We start from the raw sequence: 22,593 nt of genomic DNA, 5'->3' as shown, positions 1-22,593 counted from the left end.
CTCTGCCCTCTGATCACTATGGCATTAGTGGGGAGTACAAAAGGAAAAAAAACTTTATCTCTCCAATAAAGCATTACTTTCTTTATTTTAAAAATAAACTACAAGAAACAGAATTACTTTGTCAATATATTTATTGTGATAAATTGTCATTTACTCTAAAAAGAGTTTTATCCCCATCACATGACTTTATGTTACTGATCTTCATATGCTCTCCTGCAACATGTACTAAACACTTTCTGTCTACTTTCCCCACTGCGCTATTAATTGCAGTGTGACAGCACATGTAGCCCATGCAGAGACAACGGCAGAGATGTCACGTAATTGCAAGCAAAAAACATAAACAACTCAATCTGATTATATAAATGTATGGATGTGGAGCACAGAGGTAAGCAGATATATGTTTGATATTTATTTATTAACAGTTTCTTATATAGCGCAGCATATTCTGTTGCGCTTTACAATTGTAAGCATTAATAGAACAAAACTGGGTAATAACAGACAGATATATAGGTAGGAAGGCCCTGCTCGCAAGCTTACAATCTATAGGATATGAGTGTTTAGCATGCACTGCATCTTGCCTGTCCTACTCTCCATGCTAAGAGCTATATTTTAGAACCTTGTTTTAGGTTGTAAAGATTACCATTTCATTTGTAAAGTCATAGAACGACAGCTCATTGTCCAGCGTATCCGCACCATCTATGGAATCTGGATGTTCTGGAGCAATCGTCCAGTTGTCTCCTACTGGCGGGGCACTAGAAAGCTGGTAAGAAATGGTTTTCATTGGCTTCCCATCTGTCATATAGAGCAAAAGAAATCATCAAAAAGCAATATATTGTGCTATATTAATTCACATATTACCAGCATGACAAAGTGTTCTGGCTTTAATCACCTAATACATCTCAAATGTACAATATTTTGAAACAGTGGCAATTATCATCCTTAAAAAAGTTTTTGAGCTTTTAAATGTGGTTTCCACTAAAACTCACAAGAGTACACCAGTAGGTGTATCTTCTCACATTTCTGTACTGTATGTCAGTGGATCCCAAACTGGGTGCCGTCGGGCACTTTGCAGGGGTGTCACATATTGGTAGACCAGGAACAAATTAAATTATTTATATATTATTTATATAATGTGATAGGCAAAACCAGTGCAGGTAGCTGCCAATCATAAAATATGTGGACAAAAGAAGCACAACTATGTGCACCACCACAGAACTAAAGTCGACCTATCTAACGATTGGTAAGTGCTTACACACTTACCAATCATCCGCCTGATGTGTGTGACCAGCAGAGCCATTTCAATATGCCCGCCCACTTGTGATGTCAATGGCTGCTTGTGAGGATATCAGGATTATGCGTGCGTTATTTTTGCCTATCGCCCTTCACCACCTTGCACAGTACCCATGATCCTTTACGAGTTCCTTTGGACAGCACAGGAATGACACAATAGCAAAGGTACAATGTCACCTTTATTTTACACAGCACACATATAGTCATGTAAAAACAACAACTACAAACTATATACAGTATATACAGAACTGCCAGTAGTATTATCTAAACTTTGAGGACCCCACCATGTTCCTAAAACAGGGGGGCCTTTAGTATTAGATATGGTAACAGTTACTCCATCACACTAACACGCCTTGGCTGGGGAAAGCTACGTTTGAGATAGGCTGGTGTGTGACGCCATGCTTCACAGGGAAATGGCTTCTCCGTCCGTGTCTTGCTGATCCCTGCCGCTGTCTGATAGTCCTCTGCTCGCAACGAGTAGGTTGTGCCGACCAGTCACCTGGCTCCAGCCAGCACACCAGCCGCACACCTGGGACAGCTCCTGAGGGAGCCTATATGCGTTGGCAGCATATCTTTCGCTGGACCTTCGTAGAGCAAGGTCCGTGAACGGCAGGCTGGCAGGATCTCCCGACTCCTGTGCCCAGCTCTTCCTATGTCCCGCCACTCAGGCTAGGAACTCCACTCAACTCCGATCTCTTAAAAATCCCTGAGTTTGGCATTTTAAAACCTCTAATTTTCCTACGATTAGTTGACACCCTTGAGCCCTGGTATTGGGTGGTTTGAATGCAGGGGCTGGCTACAGAGCAGTAAGTTAGTCTGTTGTTCCCCGCCCCCACCCTGTGGATCTAGCAAAGACCACACTATTACGAATAAAAAACAAAAGATACTCCATATTGTACAATGAACAAAAAATCAGCTGCCTCACAAGGAAGGAAAAGGGTATAACACCACCCCCTTACAGTGGAAAACAAATCAAAAGAAGATAAACCATGTGATTGGCGCTTAATCTTATTGCAGATGTTACATGTATCTATAATATCTCATGTCCCAAAAACTAACCCCTGTAATATTTGGGGGAAAAAATCATGGGTAAAAGAGATAATCCAATAATTTTTTATTACAATCAAAAAAATTCACATTAAACACATTACAATGATAACAAATATATATATATATATATATATATATATATATATATGCAAAACGGACCATTGGGTGTTATAGCCAAGTCCATATGAAAGTTCTTTTATGTCTCACCCTTCTTTATAACAGAACTGTGACGGGAATACCAAGTAATATCTTCTGGCCCTGACAAACCTACAGTAACTGCGGTGGTGCCGAACACTGTGGCCCGGGACCCTCTATGCATTTGTAAGATAGCCCACTGCAGTGTCAATCCCATAGGGCCAAATTCCACTCACACAAAGAGTGAGCTGCCTCAACTGGGCCCTCTACTGCTTATCTGTCCTTCCTGCCCTTATACACTGGAAAGCAGAACCAGGCTGTAAAAAGTACACAATTTTGGGACGAGCCAAGCTGCAGGGTTAGTATGAAGCTGGGGGGCACTTGGGTTGTCCCACTGCTGTGGCCAACTTATCGCACATTTGGCAGGTCGGCTGTACAGTCATCCAGATGAATTTATATATAAGCTAAATATATCCTCATCGGCTGTGCTGTACAACATTGTTCACAGACATATCAGTTGTACACACCTGCCTTTCATAATCGAACAATATAACGTTCAGTGTGTCCCCACAATTATCCTAAGCTCGAAAGCACAATTTACTTACTTTAAAATGTTGATACTCTAGGGTGCCATGTTTTAATAAAGTTTGAGAACCACTGCTGTATGTAAACTTGTATAAATACCATTGCAAGAGACCTCGCTAAAACGTAATGGCATGGGACCCACAAGTTGAAATGGTATACAGCAATTGACTCTATGTTTGCGACGGAATCGGTATGATTTACCGCCGGACCCCTGCCCAGCGGTTGGAATCCCGACACCAGGAGGCCGGCAGAGGAGGAAATCCCGATCGTCAAAGGTAAGTATTCACTAACCTATTTCTAACCCCCTAACCCTAACCCTCCTTTAGGGTGCCTAACCCTAACCTTCCCCCCCAGTGCCTAACCCTAACCCCCCCCTCTAAGTGCCTAAACCTAACCCCCCCTTCCCTGCTGCCTAAACCTAAGTCCCCCAGGGGTGCCTAACCCTAACCCTCCCTCCCCCTAGCCTAACCCTAGCCTCCCGGGGGGGGGGGGGGGGGGATGTGTAACCCTAAGTCCCCCCCGGGAGCCCTAAACCTAACCCTCCCCCCCGCAGCTGTCCGCAGTGGCGCCTGACATCACTTTGATCGGGATGCCGGGCGCCAGTCTCCTGGCGTCGGTAAAATGACAGGCATCTAGATTTAGACGCCTGTCATTTAACCCTCGCCGGGACAAGGCAGTCGGGAAGCCGGCCGTCGGGATTAAGTCCGCCGGCTTCCCGACTGCATACCGTTTGTGACACTGCTACAAAACAGGTGGTGACTATCAGCAAGTTCTCTCAAACTGGTCTTCCCTTTAGCCAATAGTGAGGGGTCCTGGATTTATTAGTCTGCCTAATTAATGTTATTGTATCAAACAAAATGAACTTACTGGTTTCTCCTGTACATTATTATTTCTGCAATATCCCAACGATTTTTCAATTCGGGAAGATCTGTGCAGGCTTTGGTGTGTAAAGCAGTAAAGAAATTGTTAAATAAATTGTTAATGTAAAAAAAAAAAAAAAATCCATGTAGTCTCCCCTCCCAAAGCCATAATCAGCCCTGGACCTCTCAGCCTGGTCTGGTACTGAAATTTGGGGAGAATTTCGGCATTGGCTCCAACCTGATTTTTTAATCGCTAGCACCGGGCTGAACAAGCCAGGGGGGCTTACTCTAAAGCAAGGACACAAAGCATGGGACCCTTGCCATACAGAAAACCATCTCAGCCCTGGAATTCCTTGGAAGCTCTGGGTCCCCAGGCCTGGGTTGAAAGCTCGGAGCTATTCTCCGCATTCCTGGTGGCAATGGGTATGGGATTAATGGTGTAATGCCCCGGAATGCCAGCACTTGTGGAACAATATGTGCCAGCATGTCCAGAGAGGAAAAAAATATAAAAATAACTAGCTGAAGTACCCGGCGTTGCCCAGGTTTAAATCTTCAAAGTTATACAGTTTTATTATGTGATGTCGTCCAAATCCATCCAGTGGGAGGCCCAGAGCAGGCTCCCTGGGTCAAAGTCCTGCCAGCCGCACTCCATAGTGAGGTCCGACCCGGACACCAACCACTCCATTAGGCATCTCAGACCAATTGCCACCCCTCTATGAAGTGTTCATCCAAATCTATCCAGTGGAAGGCCCAGAACAGGCTCCCCAAGTCAATGTTCTGCCCAGTGTACACCAAAGGGAGGTCCGACCAGGACCTCAACCCCCTAGTATGTCTTCTGGGATCCAATGTTACCACTCTATGAAGTTTTCGTCCAACTCCATCCAGTGGAAGTTCCAGAACAGGCTCCCCGGGTCCAAGTTCTGCCCATTGTACAACAATGGAAGGTCCGATCACGACTCCAACTCCCCTAAAACCTGGCCAGGATCCAACTGGACCACCTCACGTTGGTTTCATCCCAATCAGTGCAGGGGTGCATCTTCAAGTTATTACGTTTATTATGTGATGTCGTCCAAATCCATCCAGTGGAAGGCCCAGAACAGGCTCCCTGAGACAACATTCTGCCCGGTGCACTCTGCCGTGAGGTCCAACCAGGACGCCAACTACTCCATTAGGCATACCAGACCAATTGGCACCCCTCTGTGTAGTTTTCATTCAAATCCATCCAGTGGAAGGCCCAGAACAGGCTCAAAGTTCTGCACACCAACGGGAGTTCCGACTAGGACCTCCAGCCCCTAGTAAGTCTTCTGGGATCCAATGTTACCACTCTGTGAAGTTTTTGTCCAAATCCATTCAGCGTCACAGAATAGACTCCCTGGGTCAAATTTCTGTCCAGCATACACCAATGGGAGGTCCGACCAGGACCAGGACCCTAACCCCCTAAAACCTGGCTAGGATCCAAGTGGATCAATCAGTGCAGGGATGCAGAGGCGTCATTTACCTGGGTGATACTCTGTGCCATAGCTCGGCTGGTTGGAGGTCATCCGCATGCCATTGGCGTGCGCGAAATGGGGGTTTGGCTCAGCGGAATGGGGCATGGCACCAGTCCGCAAAGCCACGTCCCTTATGTGTGCCGATATTGGGAGCATTACCGCCCCTTGTTCTCAGCACACAGTGGGCTTACGCATCGCTCTTGCAGCTGCTGGGGCAGCCCACAGTCTCTCCCCTTCCTCTCTCCGCGTTCTGGCTTATCGGTGACACCAAATAGCAGAGCAGCTCTTACCCAGGATTTAGAATCTTCTGCTAGCTCCCCTACTTAGGGCCAAAAACCCCCTAGGACAGTGGTTCCCAAACTGTGTGCCGTGGCACCCTGGGGTGCCTCAGGACACTTGCAGGGGTGCCTCAGGTTGGTGGTCTGGCACCAAATCAAATTATTTATAGTCAATGTAATGTAAATATGTGGATAAACAGAAGGACAAACCTGTCTACTACCACATAACTGACCCTAAGGATGACAAGTAAGCACAATTTACTTAATTTATTTATTTATTGTGAATTTCTCAATGAGAAACTTTTGGTTTAGGGGTGCCATGAAATCAATTCTGATACTCTAGGGCGCCGTGATTCAAAAAAGTTTGGGAACCACTGCCCTAGGACACAGGGATATGGAGCCCATAAGGCCTACCGTACCCATTGTTAAGAAATGATGCAATTACAGTCAGGTGCATAAATATTGGGACATTGACAGAATTTTCATATTTTCGCCTCTATTCATCACCACAATGGCTCTGAAATGAAACAAACAAGATGTGCTTTAACTGCATACTTTCACATTTAATTGGAGGGTAATTACATCCAAATCAGGTGAACGGTGTAGGAATTACAACGGTTTCTATATGTGCCTCCCACTTTTTAAGGGGCCAAAAGTAATGGGACTATCAACTCAAAAGCTATTTCATGGACAGGTGTGGGCTATTCCCTCGTTATTTCATTATCAATTAAGCAGGTAAAAGGTCTGGAGTTGATTCTAGGTGTGACATTTGCATTTGGAATCAGTTGCTGTCGACTCTCAGTATGAGATCCAAAGAGCTGTCACTATCAGTGAAGCAAGCCATCATTAGTCTTAAAAATCAAAACAAACCCATCAGAGAGATAGCAAAAACATTGGAACAGTCTGGCCTGGCCAAAGCAACTGTTTGGAACAGTCTTAAAAAGAAAGAACACACCGGAGAGCTCAGCAACACCAAAAGACCCGTACGACAACTGTGGTGGATGACAGAAGAATTATTTCCCTGGTGAAGAAAAACCCCTTCACAACAGTTGGCCAAATCAAGAACACTCTCCAGGAGGTAGGTGTATATGTGTCAAAGACAACAATCAAGAGAAGACTTCACAAGAGTGAATATAGAGGGTTCACCACAAGATGTAAACCATTGGTGAGCCTCAAACACAGGAAGATCAGATTAGAGTTTGCCAAACAACATCTAAAAAAGCCATTACAGTTCTGGAACAATATCCTATGGACAGATGAGACAAAGATCAACTTGTACCAGAGTGATGGGAAGAGAAGAGTATGGAGAAGGAAAGGAACTGCTCATGATCCAAAACATACCACCTCATCAGTGAAGCATGGTGGTGGTAGTGTCATGGCGTGGGCATGCCAATGGAACTGGTTCCCTTGTATTTATTGATGATGTGACTGCTGACAAAAGCAGCAGAATTAATTCTGAAGTGTTTCAGGCAATATTATATGCTCATATTCAGTCAAATGCTTCAGAACTCATTGGACGGCGCTTCACAGTGCAGATGGACAATGACCCGAAGCATACTGCAAAAGCAACCAAAGAGTTTTTTAAGGCTGAAAAATGGAATGTTATGCAATGGCCAAGTCAATCCCCTGACCTGAATCCGATTGAGCATGCATTTCACTTGATGAAGACAAAACTGAAGGCAAAATGCCCCAAGAACAAGCAGGAACTGAAGACATTTGCAGTAGAGGCCTGGCAGAGCATCACCAGGGATGAAACCCAGCATCTGGTGATGTCTATGCGTTCCAGACTTCAGGCTGTAATTGCCTGCAAAGGATTTGCAACAAAGTATTAAAAAGTGAAAGTTAGATTTAGGATTGTTTAGTTTGTCCCATTACTTTTGGCCCCTTAAAAAGTGGGAGGCGCATATAGAAACCGTTGTAATTCCTACACCGTTCACCTGATTTGGATGTAATTACCCTCAAATTAAATCTGAAAGTCTGCAGTTAAAGCACATCTTGTTTGTTTCATTTCAAAGCCATTGTGGTGGTGAATAGAGGCCAAAATATGAAAATTTTGTCAATGTCCCAATATTTATGCACCTGACTGTATATTACTATCACTGATAGATACATTGTAAGACAGATCTACCAGTGCACGTTGCTGGAGCCATGACAAGACAGGTGGAAAAATGTTACTAGCATATGAAGGTTAAATAAAGGCTATATGTTGGAAATAAAAACCAACCAAATTGCATAAACATTCACGTAAAAAAAATCATCTGTATATTACTTAGTATAAGTACAAATTAAGAATAAGTTTTTTAATTTATCATTCAATTGAGATAAATATTTTCTAACACATTTGACATTGCAAGTTTTCATAATAGTACCCGTATATTATGTTCTAGTATGAAATAAAATAACAAAACAAATACATGTAGTGGGTTCAGCCTGTGACCAGCAACTGACAATCTCCATACATTAGAATAAATGTATACAGCAAAAATCATATACTGCACACGCTGATTAGTGTATATTTATAGAAAAATGAGCTGTGTTTGAGGACTGTGATACTTATTTTTCCTAGTGCTCATACAACAAAAAGGAATTAGTATATTCTGACTACAATACAATTATACCTCGAGAAGTGACCACAATAACAACGGTACATATGTACATTTTACTCATTAGAACAAGCCAGGCTGAGACACAGACAATTTAGTAAATACTAAATCATATAAATGACCTTATAAATGTAAATGTAAACAGATCATTCTTGTAATAGTAAAGTAGACCTGCGGATAAAGCTTTTTTATAGTCTGAAATGGAAACAGCGGGTAAATAAGGCTGCAGCTGGGCACACACTGCTTGTAGTCATGTAATGGATGGGAACACTGCTCATTTTACACCTTTACAGTGAAGCTTGTTACAACAACCGGGACTGAATCTAGTGTAAGGGCTTGATCACTGCATAAATGGTACATAAAATAAAGAGAGAGAGTGCGAATGGGTGAGAGAGAGAGAAACACATGTCATTTTGTTAAATCGCCAGATTTACACCTGTTCCTGCAACATACGCGTTATTGCATATGGGCCAGAGAGAGGGACAGAGAGCAAGAGAGAGTGGGTGAGTGGGTGAAGGAGAGTGTCAGGGGCAGATCTAGCAGTGCTGCAATGAAGACTGACACATCATAGTACGCCTCTGCTCTCCGCATCACCGCACAACCGTAACGAAAAAGGAGGCAAAGGCATTGTGAGGGTTGAGGGGGTCTGTGTTCAAAGGCTCATTCACCGTGCAGGGGTGACCTTCCAAATATGTGCTGAGGGTGGGTGTTAAGTGTGTCTATGCCCAGTGTCAGAGACTTTGCTAACTGCTGGGTCAGCACCCTCTTTGGGAATACATGGCTGGAGCAAGTACAGTATAATACACTAGAGGGGCAACGGACAGATATTGGTGCAGGGGTGACCCCCAATTGACCCCTGGGACATGTGCATTACACATCCTACAACATTTATAAATACATCACTGCCTTTATATCATGCTATATATTTAATCTGTTATAATTGTTATTCTGCCACTCTACTCTTCATCGTATAACTGTTTCCTTATACTGTGCATGCTCACACTTCCTCCAGCTCAATTTCTTAATAAAACCTTGCAAACACTTCTTGGGGTATATAAACTAAAGTGTGGGATTTTAGAAGTGGAGTTGTTGCCCATAGCAACCAATCAGATTTTAACTATTATCTTCTAGAGGGTGCTAGATAAATGATAAGTAGAATTTGACTGGCTGCTATGCAACAATTCCATTTCTAAAAACCTGCACTTTAGTAAATATACCCTCTACAGTATAAAGGTATCGTCAGGGGTGTATTAAGAGAGGAGGGGGCCCGTGTTCACTCACCGTCCTGAGCCCCCTCCTCTCTCCCTGGTTGCAGTCAGCAAACTGACAGCACCGATAGACTCCGGGCACTAGAGTGTGCCCAGAGTCAACTGTGCATGCGGAGATCACCGGGAAAATGCTGCGACAGCCATTTTCCCGGTGATTTCCTTCTGTGCATGATGCCGGGAGAATGCCCCCGGCGCCATTTTCCAGGCATACTCTGCATGTCTCCGTAGGACATTTGAGAGGTAAGCATAGAAAAAAAAGTATGGGTGCAGGGTGTGCAGTGCAGGCACCCCCCGGACCAAGAGGCTGGTCTGCACCCCACACCCTGCACCCAAAATAAATACGACCCTGCGTGTATCATATCTTAAGATTGCGATTGCAAATTCTTTTAAGTAGACATAAAATGACCTATTGTTTTTTTTGGAATGGGTATGTAATGCCGGCTGTCGGGATGCCTCCTGTCACAATACCGACAGCGGCATTCCGATGGCTGGTATCCCAACAGGGGTCGGATAAGTATACTTACCCTCTCCCTTTCTCCCCCTAACCCTCCCTTCTCGTAGGCTAACCCTCACCCTCCCCACCCTAACCCTTCCTGTTAGTGCCTAAACCTAAGGGAATCGGAATGATTTACCGCCGGACCCATGCCCAGCGGTTGGAATCCCAACAGCGGCATCCTGGCAGAGGAGGAAATCCCGATCGTCAAAGATAAGTATTCACTAACCTATTTCTAACCCCTAACCCTAACCCTCCCTTAGGGGTGCCTAACCCTAACCTTCCCCCCCAGTGTCTAACCCTAATCCTCCCTCTAAGTGCCTAAACCTAACCCCCCCTACCCCACCGCCTAAACCTAAGTCCCCCGGGGGTGCCTAACGCTAACCCCCCTTCCCTAGCCTAAACCTAACCTCCCGGGAGGGTGCCTAACCCTAAGTCCCCCCCGGGAACCCTAAACCTAAAGCCCTGTGGCTATCCGCGCTCGGCGTTCCTTCAATCTAGATTTAGACGCCTGTCATTTAACCCTCGCTGGGATTAAGCAGTCGGGAAGCCGGCTGTCAGGATTAGGTCCGCTGGCTTCCCGACTGCATACCAACCTAAGTCTCCCCCCTTCGTGCCTAACCCTCCCCCCTTAGTGCCTAACCTCCCCCCAGTGGTGCCTGACACTAACCCTCCCTCCTAGGGTTGCCTAACCCTAACCCTCCCCCCAGTGGTGCCTGACCCTAACCCTCCCCCCTAGGGTTTCCTAACCCTAACCTCCCCCCCAAAACCTAACGCTAACCCTGCTATTTTTACCTAAACCTAACACTTTACCCCCACGTAGCTAAGACACGCGCGCCCTGGCTTACTTTCGTCCTGGCATGCGTCTTCCTGGATTCCAGCATCGGGATTAAGATAGGCGTTGATATTTCGACGCCTATCTTAAGTCCCTTGTCGGGATTCCAGCGTCGGGATTGAGACCAGCGCTCTCATATCTACATCCCGTTTTTTTGTGTTTGTTTTGCTTTTATTGTACAATGCTAGCGAACAGAATATCAGTTCAAAAATAAGTAACAATAAAATTATGGAACTTGATATTAAAAGACAGCTATTGTAGTATACACTACACCTAAAATTCACATTCACATACAAGACCGATACCACAAGGTTCTGTAGAAGCCTCGAACAATCTGTTGCAGCTTGATGTTTATGGCTCATTTTTGCTCACACCTCATAGAAGAACATGCAACAATGAGCCATGTTTTCTATACCATAATTGCCATTTACTGGAAATAAATGTACAATTTTATTTATTACCAGTTATTTATATATCGCACACTTATTACAGAGAGAATATTTTGCCCATTCACATCAGTCCCTGCCCCAGTGGAGCTTACACTCTATATTCCTATCACATACTCACACACACTAGGGTTAATTTTTGTTGGGAGCCAATTAACCTACCAGTATATTTTTGGAGTGTGGGAGGAAACCGGAGTACCCAGAGGAAACCCACGCAAGCACAGGGAAAATATACAAACTCTGCACAAGTAGGGTCGTGGTGGGAATCGAACCAATGACCTTATTGCTGTGAGGCAGTAACGCTAACAATTACACCGTCTGTGCTGCCCAATTTTCACAATGACTTGTTAATAAACATCACTTTTGGCAGAAGAGTATCTGAACATTATTATCTTATTATTTCATTTTAGTGCCTTCTCACAGTTTCTATTCCATCATGTGGTATATTAGGAACCTGATCAGTGAGATTTATATGACAAAATAAAAAACAAAATTCTTAAACACTTACATTCCGTGACAGTCACTGGCTCCGTGATCATTGTTTGAAAGACGTTCGCCATGTGCCTTTCTCTTAGCCTTTATAAAAATAATACTTTCTTTAGGTATGTTAACATTTGGTTATACAGGTTGAGTCTCCCATATCCAAAATGCTCGGGACAAGGGGTATTTTGGATATCGGAATATTCCGAATTTTGGAATATTTGCATAAAATAATTAAATATCTTGGGAATGGGACCCAAATCTAAACACAGAATGCATTTTTGTTTTATATACACCTTATACACACAGCCTGAAGGTCATTTTATACTATATTTTTAATAATTTTGTGCATCAAAAAAAGTTTGTGTACATACATGAAATTCATTTATGTTTCATATACACCTTATAGGTGTTATAGGCCTGAAGGTTATTTTATTCAATATTTTTAATAATTTGTGCTTTAAACAAGTTTGTGTACATTGAACCATCAGAAAGCAAAGGTTTCACTTTCTCAGTCATGCTAAAAATATTTCGTATTTCAGAATATTCTGTATTTCCGAATATTTGGATATAGGAGACTCAACCTGTAATCATTTATATCCTAACCCGAATACTTTTGTACAACATCGACACATTATTTTTTCTCTATCTTAATTCTTTTCCCCGCTATTCAGGAAAAAACAAATCAACTCAAAGAAACGAAAACTTTAAAGACTCTATAGAAAAAATACTGTATTAATGTAATGTACCCATTAACAACTTAAAATACATAAACCAGAGACATTAGATTCACATTACAGTTTGTCTCCTAAAGACTACAATCTTCTGTCAGCTGTCAGTTTGTAAAAAAATATTTTGGTGCAACCTACGTACAATTTATTACAATTGTTGGCTGGTAAAATTAAAAAAGCATTAGGAGATAATTTGTGAGGGGGGCCCGGGATATCGTCTGCCTGGGGGCTTCCACAGGGTTTAATCCGGCACTGTGTACAATGATAAATTAGCCATTAAACTCTGATCTGTTCTACATAGCATGAATGTAAGCTAAGCTACTGTTGTCATGTCTAGTGTTGCAGCACTGAGGACCATGATGCAACTGACAAAGGTGGGAACCCCCTACAGAGAGAAACTGGTGATTATCCTCCTGATTACCCATGGCTGGAATTGCAAGTGATATGCATACAGGCGAAGGTGTATTATAATGAGTGTAGGGTGTTTCAGTGCATACGGGATCCTCGGTCCAAAGAAACTCGCACCGCACACCCTGCACCAAGAGTATACTTACTTTGTGCTGGCAAGCGGGTCCCTCCTCCCCCATGGTGCCATCTTCCCTGTGACATCTTTGGGAAGATGGCACCGCCCAGTGAAACCAAAGACCCTGGCACTGTGCCAGAGCCTTAGCTCTGTTGTGCCCATGTGCCATTTGAAGATGGCATCGCGGAGGAGGAGGGACCCGCTTACCGGAGCAAGGTAACATGTGGGGCTTGGGGGGCCCTACTGGTTAGAGACGGGGGCCCGCTACACACATGCTGCCTTAGGTGTTAATATACCCCTGCATACAGATGATAGAAGTGCTACACAGTTATATGAAAGACAGAATATATAACGATAAGAAATGGATTGTGGTAATGTTGAATATCATACCAGTACTAGGCCAAATGACTGAACTATGGGCCTGATGAGTTGTATGCTATGTTGATATTGAGTGATTTCTTTGCTATTGCACATGCGTAAAGTAGGAAATTCTAAACACACATGTGCCAGCTGTAGTTGGAGGCCGGACCTTGGATGTGTTATGGGAGTTCCAAGGGTGTATCTGCGATCCCGGCTGTGTTCCCAATCACAGAACCACAGTCTCAGAGGCCATTTTTAGAGAGGAGGTTGACCCGAAATCTGCGTAGCCCAGGACTATCTCGAGAAGTTGGTGTGTTCATAACCCCCGGCAGATCTGCACACAACGCTAATAGGGGAAATGGGTGTAGCAACATTTGCTCAGTCCGTCGTCATACGCTATTTCAGGCGGGGAGTCTGTTGGCAGGCATTAGCAAATTTTCACACATAAATTGCGAGCGCGATCACAGCTGCGAATGCAATAGTGTACAACTCTGAATCAGGCCCAGTGTCCTTATTACTGTGGCTTGCCGTCAGCCCCCACATTAACACTAAGGTCTACTGTGATGAAGATCAGAGCTGGTTAGAGCAATGTAGTAGGTAGATGTATACTGTACCTGCTGGCTGATTGATAATGCACTGAAGTGATGTGCTGAAAATGTTAAAGCAAATTGTGTTTTGCTGGGAAATGAACATTTTGCAAATACAGTGTCACCAAGAAATGTTCCAGGCCACGCTTTGTTTATATACTTCAGGTAAGTGTTAACAAGACAGTATTTCCTCATACACAATGCCTCGCTCGGGCTTCAGAGGCACCCAAAATAACCCGTGGGAAAGTGAGAGGCGCTCTGGAGACAGAATATTACCTATTACCTTTGTGCAGTTTTCTCTTTTGCTTTTTGTCTCTCAACATCACTCCCATAAGGCTGGTGCGGGGCCACTGATATCATCTCCATTTTATCTCTTTTTAACAGTTGCTTTTGTTCTTTGAAAAGATACTGGAACTTGTTCTTAAACTGCCTGCAGCAAAATAGCTAAAAGAGAAGAGAGTTTTATTACTTGTTTACCTGGATTATGTTCTTCTATATTTTCAAGACTAAAGATCTCCACAAATACTGTGATTGTAACATTGTAGGCATCACTGACCACTAATCACAATGTGTACTGGTCTATATGGAGCATGACTCCTAATAAACATGTGATTGGGGCCTTTTGAATGTCGGTTGGGTTGAATGGTAAATGTCAAATGATGGCCACATGTCAAATCCACAACTGTCATGTCAAATCCAACTCTTGGACCACATCTTTCACAATTGGCCACACACATACGGGCTGGAGAAACATTGTTCGAGGTACAAAAAGCTTTTCAACTGCATCAAAAAGGCCAAACTTAAACTTTACCGGTGGCTGTGACAACTTTTTATTCATAACTTTAATGCCAATGTGTTTTTACATTTCTGATTTATATAAGAGCTACATGAGGTTCAAACGAGCACCGCATTGGGAATTAGAAAAAAAAATAAATGGATGAAATTGGATTCACAGCAATAACTACTCAGTGCTTGTGGAATTTTCATGCTGCATCACTCATTCACTCTTATTCCACCAAAGTTTTATTAGACACTGTTTAGATCATACAGGAGCAGGCAGGAACATACGTCTGCCCTGCTGGTAAAGGACCACATAAATCAAGCACACAGACCAGTTATATAGCAGACGATGACTCTACTCTGGTTCCTTTGTAGTTATTATCGTTTTCAGAGGGAATCATCCTGCAAGTACTGTATATACCCTTATATCCCCAGGCCTTTAGGCTGGTCCCGAAACAGCTTTTGATATAGTTCTGCAGTGGTGATGAGTACCAAGAATCAAATACAAAACATGGAATAAAATATTGCTGGTGTGAACCTAAGTTTATAGGGCCTCATTTATCAATGAGTTTTATCCTACGCAATGAGTGTTAAAACTCGTTAAGTATGATAAATGGTGCTCCAGCCAATCAGCTCCCAACTGTCATTTTTCAAACAGAAGACAGGAACTGATTGGCTGGAGCACAAAGGTGCAAAAGAAATGTTGTGCAGCTCTACCCCCTGTATATGCTAACATGACCCTGAAAACAGCATAATTAAATATATGCTGTGAAAACGTTTGCACCTTTACTAAGACAGCTAAATTTATTAAATAGTTAAATTCTGGATCTGTACCTTAAACACAGGTGACAGATCAACTGTAAGGCGACAGCTACATCTCTGAGATGTTTTCCCTGTTGCTGTTGGTGACTGTTTTGCAGACATGATAACACTCATTTATTAAACAAGCTGAGGGTGAGTGCTTTAGGCATTGCTCTGTGCTTCCTTTTCCTTGTGTGGATGTACATATGCTGTGCTCTTCCCACGTTCCCATTCCCACACACCTGTAACACTAAACCAAGTATTTTTATTTATTTTTTCTCTGAGCTCTATACATTGGGGCTGACGCAGTGTTGGGGGTAAATTTACCAATGCTCGATTTTAATCAATTTCAAATTGATCTAAATTGATGTTGTGTTTCCTGGGCTAAATCAGATATTTACTAACAAAAAAATTGTCTGTTAGTTAATGTGTGATTTAGCCCAAGAAACATAACATCGATTTAGATCGATTCTGCGTCTTCTGCCTGCATCTTTGAACCCATACACAGTAAACATGGCTCCAGCTTCTCGTTTCCCGCAGGCAATCTGCTCGACCATACAGTTACTCAGGACTGCTAACATCGAATGATCTGCGACCGATGCTGGGTCTTTGTATGCAGATGCTTGGATTTGCAAAGAATTGCCGGTGGGTGTCTCATTACATCTCCCGGCATCTGATACATTTGCATATTATCACATAGCAGCTGTGTACACTGTACGGGATCACAGCTGCGGTGGCAATAGCGTACATCTCTGAATCAGGCCTGTATATACCTAATGTAACTTCTACATGTGCAGACCAACAGCGTTACACCTATATTTATTTCACACAAGTGAGCTAATAGGCGTCTTTGGCCAGTCTGATTTATCTTTTTTTGTGAGTTAAGAAGGGAAATAAAATCACCTCCTGTATCTTTGCAGGTAAGTGTTACCCTTGTAGGGAATATACATTTTCTAATATTGGGCCTGATTCAGAGATGTGGACGGTAATGTATTCACAACTGTGATCCCGTACGCAGCTGCTGTGCGAAAATATGCTACTGCTGTAGCCGGCTGGAAATGTACTGAGAATCCCACTGGAGGCTTCTCAGATCCAAGCAGGTTCGTACAAACACGCAGCGGTGGTCGCAGAACCTTTGATAATCGACCATCTGAGTAATCCTATGATCGTGCAGAATGGCTGAGGGAACCAAGATACTGGCACTGTGTTTTCTGCATATTGGATCGCAGTTGTCGGGTGAGATGCGCCTTTTTACTGCCACTCCACGAAACCGCCCCCTTGTTATCAATCACTTTGAGAAGAAATCCTCACTGCGAGCAGCATCACCAAGGTACCTTGGCGCAAGAGAAGTGTAACCGTGACAAATGCAGTCATCCGATAATCGCTCAACTGCATAAATATCGGCACTATGTACATATCTGTTTCAGGCCCATTGTTCCCTATTTTATTTCTCTTATTCCATGATAAATTGAAGTAGAATGTACAACTTACATTTAGAAATACCAATGATATTATAACCTACCATTATGTTTTCGGGTCATGGGAGGAATCCAGAGCACACATACAAACTCCACACGTTTATCCCCCTGCAGTAACACTTTGCCACCCATGCATTTAATTTTTATTGCTCCATAATATTTTTATATACAATTACCTCTTCAGAAAATGACTTTTCTGTGGTATATTCTAAAGGAAATGGCTTCAAAGGTTTTCCACAGTATTCACACAGTGTCTTCACAGACTGGTCCCTGAGAATCTAATGCAGAAGAGAAGTAAATCCCACACTATACAGACAATTACATCTTTTGAATATTATACTTGTTATTAAAATATGAAATCACTGTTCTATAATTGCTAGAATATGTGGATTTGGATATATATTACAGTGGTACAGATGATGATGAAGTGATTCAGAGATGTATGCAAACCCAATGGTTTACGTGCATCTCCGATGGCGTGGGGACAGCGCCTGCCCCCTAAGTCGTATCCTTTTGTTTGGGGGCGGCACTGCCTGAAAGTGGGGCGTATCTGCCTCATTTGCTCCTAGTGCAGAGGCCAGTGTTTGCATCTTCCAACACTGATTTACTGGCCTCGCAAGCATGCAGGAGGTGGCCATTCTGAATAAGCTTAGGCCTACTTCGATGGCCGATGCTAACAATGTGACCTTTGGTCGTGATGTTGATGTGATCCTGACTCTTCGTACACATGCATCGGATCTGAAATGCCGGCAGGTTGTGCTTTTTCCTTCAGACGCCTCTGGTGGTATTAGCATATTTGTGCACAGCAGCTGTGTCCCAAGACGCAGATATTGTGCAAAAGCGTCTGTCTCTGAATCAGGTCCAATAAGTCACAAATTATATATATTGCTTAATTAAATGTATGTTATTTTCAAACGTAAGCAGTAATTACTGATATCTCTCATACAGCACCTGCATTATTGCCAGCAGCCGGTCGTCCTCAGAGGATTCTCTCTTGTATGCCAGGATAGTGGGCGGCCCAACACTTGTAAGAGTTTTTATATGTTGCTCAAAATATGTCTTGTAATCAGAGGAGAACTATAAAAAGCCATAAGAACATGGTAAACATTGTTTTAGCTAGTCATGTGACATAGGAAAGAGGGAGGAGCCATCACTTTACCTCCATGTCACATAGTACGCTTAGCTCACTCAGGTCTTCTGATAAAGAGGAGCACAAATCTGTAAGCAAAGCATGAAAGGAATGCATACAATGTAATACTTTTTTTCAGTAGAACTAATTATTTATTTTAATCGCTTCCTTACCTTCCTCTTGTATAGTCATGGCAGGAAGGTCTGTAGTGGGAGGACTGACACTTTCTGGTGTCTGGGCCACTGAAAGCAAAATGAGTGATTACCGTTCTACAAACAAATGTCACCATTTATATAACCATTACAGTGGCATACATGTGTCAGAATCAGGTCTGACAACCAAATTATAAAATCAAAGTGGCCCCAACATCTGTACCTACCAATTCCCTGTCAGCCTATGATCCCCCACAAATAAACTGGCCACACATCTGCACCTACCAATTCCCAGTCAGTGTATGATCTCTCACAACTAAACTGGCCACACATCTGCACCTATCAATTCCCGGTCAGCGTATAATCTCCCACAAATAAATTGGCCACACATCTGTACCTACCAATTCCCAGTCAGCGTTATGATCTCTCACAAATAAACTGGCCACACATCTGTACCTACCAATTCCCAGTCAGCTTTAAGATCTCTCACAAATAAACTGGCCACACATCTGTACCTACCAATTCTCAGTCAGCGTTATGATCTCTCACAAATAAACTGGCCATACATCTGTACCTGCCAATTCCAGGTCAACGTATGATCTCCAACAAATAAACTGGCCACACATCTGCACCTACCAATTCCCGGTCAGCGTATGATCCCCCACAAATAAATTGGCCACACATCTGCACCTACCAATTCCAGGTCAGCGTATGATCTCCCACAAATAAATTGGCCACACATCTGTACCTACCAATTCCCGGTCAGTGTATGATCCCCCACAAATAAATTGGCCACACATCTGCACCTACCAATTCCCGGTCAGCGTATGATCCCCCACAAATAAATAGGCCACACATCTGCACCTACCAATTCCAGGTCAGCGTATGATCCCCCACAAATAAATTGGCCACACATCTGCACCTACCAATTCCAGGTCAGCGTATGATCCCCCACAAATAAACTGGCGACACATCTGCACCTACCAATTCCCGGTCAGCGTATGATCCCCCACAAATAAATTGGCCACACATCTGCACCTACCAATTCCAGGTCAGCGTATGATCCCCCACAAATAAATTGGCCACACATCTGCACCTACCAATTCCAGGTAAGCGTATGATCTCCCACAAATAAACTGGCCACACATTTGCACCTACCAATTCCCAGTCAGCGTATGACCTCTCACAAATAAACTGGCCACACATCTGTACCTACCAATTCCCAATCAGCGTATGACCTCTCACAAATAAACTGGCCACACATCTGTACCTACCAATTCCCAGTCAGTGTATGATCTCCCACAAATAAACTGGCCACACATCTGCACCTACCAATTCCCGGACAGAGTATGATCTCTCACAAATAAACTGGCCACATATCTGTACCTACCAATTCCCAGTCAGCGTTATGATCTCCCACAAATAAACTGGCCACACATCTGTACCTACCAATTCCAGGTCAGCGTATGATCTCCCACAAATAAATTGGCCACACATCTGTACCTACCAATTCTCAGTCAGCGTTATGATCTCTCACAAATAAACTGGCCATACATCTGTACCTGCCAATTCCAGGTCAACATATGATCTCCAACAAATAAACTGGCCACACATCTGCACCTACCAATTCCCGGTCAGCGTATGATCCCCCACAAATAAATTGGCCACACATCTGCACCTACCAATTCCCGGTCAGCGTATGATCCCCCCCAAATAAATTGGCCACACATCTGCACCTACCAATTCCCGGTCAGCGTATGATCCCCCACAAATAAATTGGCCACACATCTGCATCTACCAATTCCAGGTCAGCGTATGATCCCCCACAAATAAACTGGCCACACATCTGCACCTACCAATTCCAGGTCAGCGTATGATCCCCCACAAATAAACTGGCGACACATCTGCACCTACCAATTCCCGGTCAGCGTATGATCCCCCACAAATAAATTGGCCACACATCTGCACCTACCAATTCCAGGTCAGCGTATGATCCCCCACAAATAAATTGGCCACACATCTGCACCTACCAATTCCAGGTCAGCGTATGATCTCCCACAAATAAACTGGCCACACATCTGCACCTACCAATTCCCAGTCAGCGTTATGATCTCTCACAAATAAACTGGCCACACATCTGTACCTACCAATTCCCAGTCAGCGTATGATCTCTCACAAATAAACTGGCCACACATCTGTACCTACCAATTCCCAGTCAGCATTATGATCTCTCACAAATATATTGGCCACACATCTGTACCTACCAATTCAAGGTCAGCGTATGATCTCCCACAAATAAACTGGCCACACATCTGCACCTACCAATTCCAGGTCAGCGTATGATCTCCCACAAATAAACTGGCCACACATCTGCACCTACCAATTCCCAGTCAGCGTTATGATCTCTCACAAATAAACTGGCCACACATCTGTACCTACCAATTCCCAGTCAGCGTATGATCTCTCACAAATAAACTGGCCACACATCTGTACCTACCAATTCCCAGTCAGCATTATGATCTCTCACAAATATATTGGCCACACATCTGTACCTACCAATTCAAGGTCAGCGTATGATCTCCCACAAATAAACTGGCCACACATCTGCACCTACCAATTCCAGGTCAGCGTATGATCTCCCACAAATAAACTGGCCACACATCTGCACCTACCAATTCCCAGTCAGCGTATGACCTCTCACAAATAAACTGGCCACACATCTGTACCTACCAATTCCCAATCAGCGTATGACCTCTCACAAATAAACTGGCCACACATCTGTACCTACCAATTCCCAGTCAGTGTATGATCTCCCACAAATAAACTGGCCACACATCTGCACCTACCAATTCCCGGACAGCGTATGATCTCTCACAAGTAAACTGGCCACATATCTGTACCTACCAATTCCCAGTCAGCGTTATGATCTCCCACAAATAAACTGGCCACACATCTGTACCTACCAATTCCAGGTCAGCGTATGATCTCTCACAAATAAATTGGCCACACATCTATACCTACCAATTCCCAGTCAGTGTATGATCTCCCACAAATAAACTGGCCACACATCTGCACCTACCAATTCCCAGTCAGTGTATGATCTCCCACAAATAAACTGGCCACAAATCTGTACCTAACAATTCCAGGTCAGCGTATGATCTCTCACAAATAAACTGGCCACACATCTGTACCTGCCAATTCCAGGTCAGCGTATGATCTCCAACAAATAAACTGGCCACACATCTGCACCTACCAATTCCCGGTCAGCGTATGATCCCCCACAAATAAATTGGCCACACATCTGCACCTACCAATTCCAGGTCAGCGTATGATCTCCCACAAATAAATTGGCCACACATCTATACCAACCAATTACCGGTCAGCGTATGATCCCCCACAAATAAACTGGCCACACATCTGCACCTATCAATTCCCGGTCAGCGTATAATCTCCCACAAATAAATTGGCCACACATCTGTACCTACCAATTCCCAGTCAGCGTTATGATCTCTCACAAATAAACTGGCCACACATCTGTACCTACCAATTCCCAGTCAGCTTTAAGATATCTCACAAATAAACTGGCCACACATCTGTACCTACCAATTCTCAGTCAGCGTTATGATCTCTCACAAATAAACTGGCCATACATCTGTACCTGCCAATTCCAGGTCAACGTATGATCTCCAACAAATAAACTGGCCACACATCTGCATCTACCAATTCCCGGTCAGCGTATGATCCCCCACAAATAAATTGGCCACACATCTGCACCTACCAATTCCAGGTCAGCGTATGATCTCCCACAAATAAATTGGCCACACATCTGTACCTACCAATTCCCGGTCAGTGTATGATCCCCCACAAATAAATTGGCCACACATCTGCACCTACCAATTCCCGGTCAGCGTATGATCCCCCACAAATAAATAGGCCACACATCTGCACCTACCAATTCCAGGTCAGCGTATGATCCCCCACAAATAAACTGGCCACACATCTGCACCTACCAATTCCAGGTCAGCGTATGATCCCCCAAAAATAAACTGGCGACACATCTGCACCTACCAATTCCCGGTCAGCGTATGATCCCCCACAAATAAATTGGCCACACATCTGCACCTACCAATTCCAGGTCAGCGTATGATCCCCCACAAATAAATTGGCCACACATCTGCACCTACCAATTCCAGGTCAGCGTATGATCTCCCACAAATAAACTGGCCACACATCTGCACC

The 22,593-nt window shown here is 43.7% G+C and overlaps 1 protein-coding gene across 1 annotated transcript in view; it reads right to left on the bottom strand.

Annotated features, from left to right (window-relative positions):
* ERICH6 (glutamate rich 6) overlaps positions 1-22,593 on the bottom strand; it is a 95,201-nt gene that overhangs the window by 27,475 nt on the left and 45,133 nt on the right. Inside the window, exons 4-10 of the mRNA XM_088447708.1 lie at positions 18,376-18,444; positions 18,233-18,291; positions 18,025-18,150; positions 17,250-17,351; positions 14,298-14,458; positions 11,842-11,909; positions 641-792 (exon numbers count right to left, since the gene is read on the bottom strand). Coding sequence (XP_088303834.1) covers positions 641-792; positions 11,842-11,909; positions 14,298-14,458; positions 17,250-17,351; positions 18,025-18,150; positions 18,233-18,291; positions 18,376-18,444 — 737 coding nt within the window. The remainder of the gene's footprint in view (positions 1-640; positions 793-11,841; positions 11,910-14,297; positions 14,459-17,249; positions 17,352-18,024; positions 18,151-18,232; positions 18,292-18,375; positions 18,445-22,593) is intronic.

The sequence above is a fragment of the Taudactylus pleione genome, unplaced genomic scaffold (assembly GCF_031769625.1).
Source record: "Taudactylus pleione unplaced genomic scaffold, aTauple2 ptg000436l, whole genome shotgun sequence".
NCBI lineage: Eukaryota > Metazoa > Chordata > Amphibia > Anura > Myobatrachidae > Taudactylus > Taudactylus pleione.
This window is presented reverse-complemented; position numbering and strand designations above follow the sequence as displayed.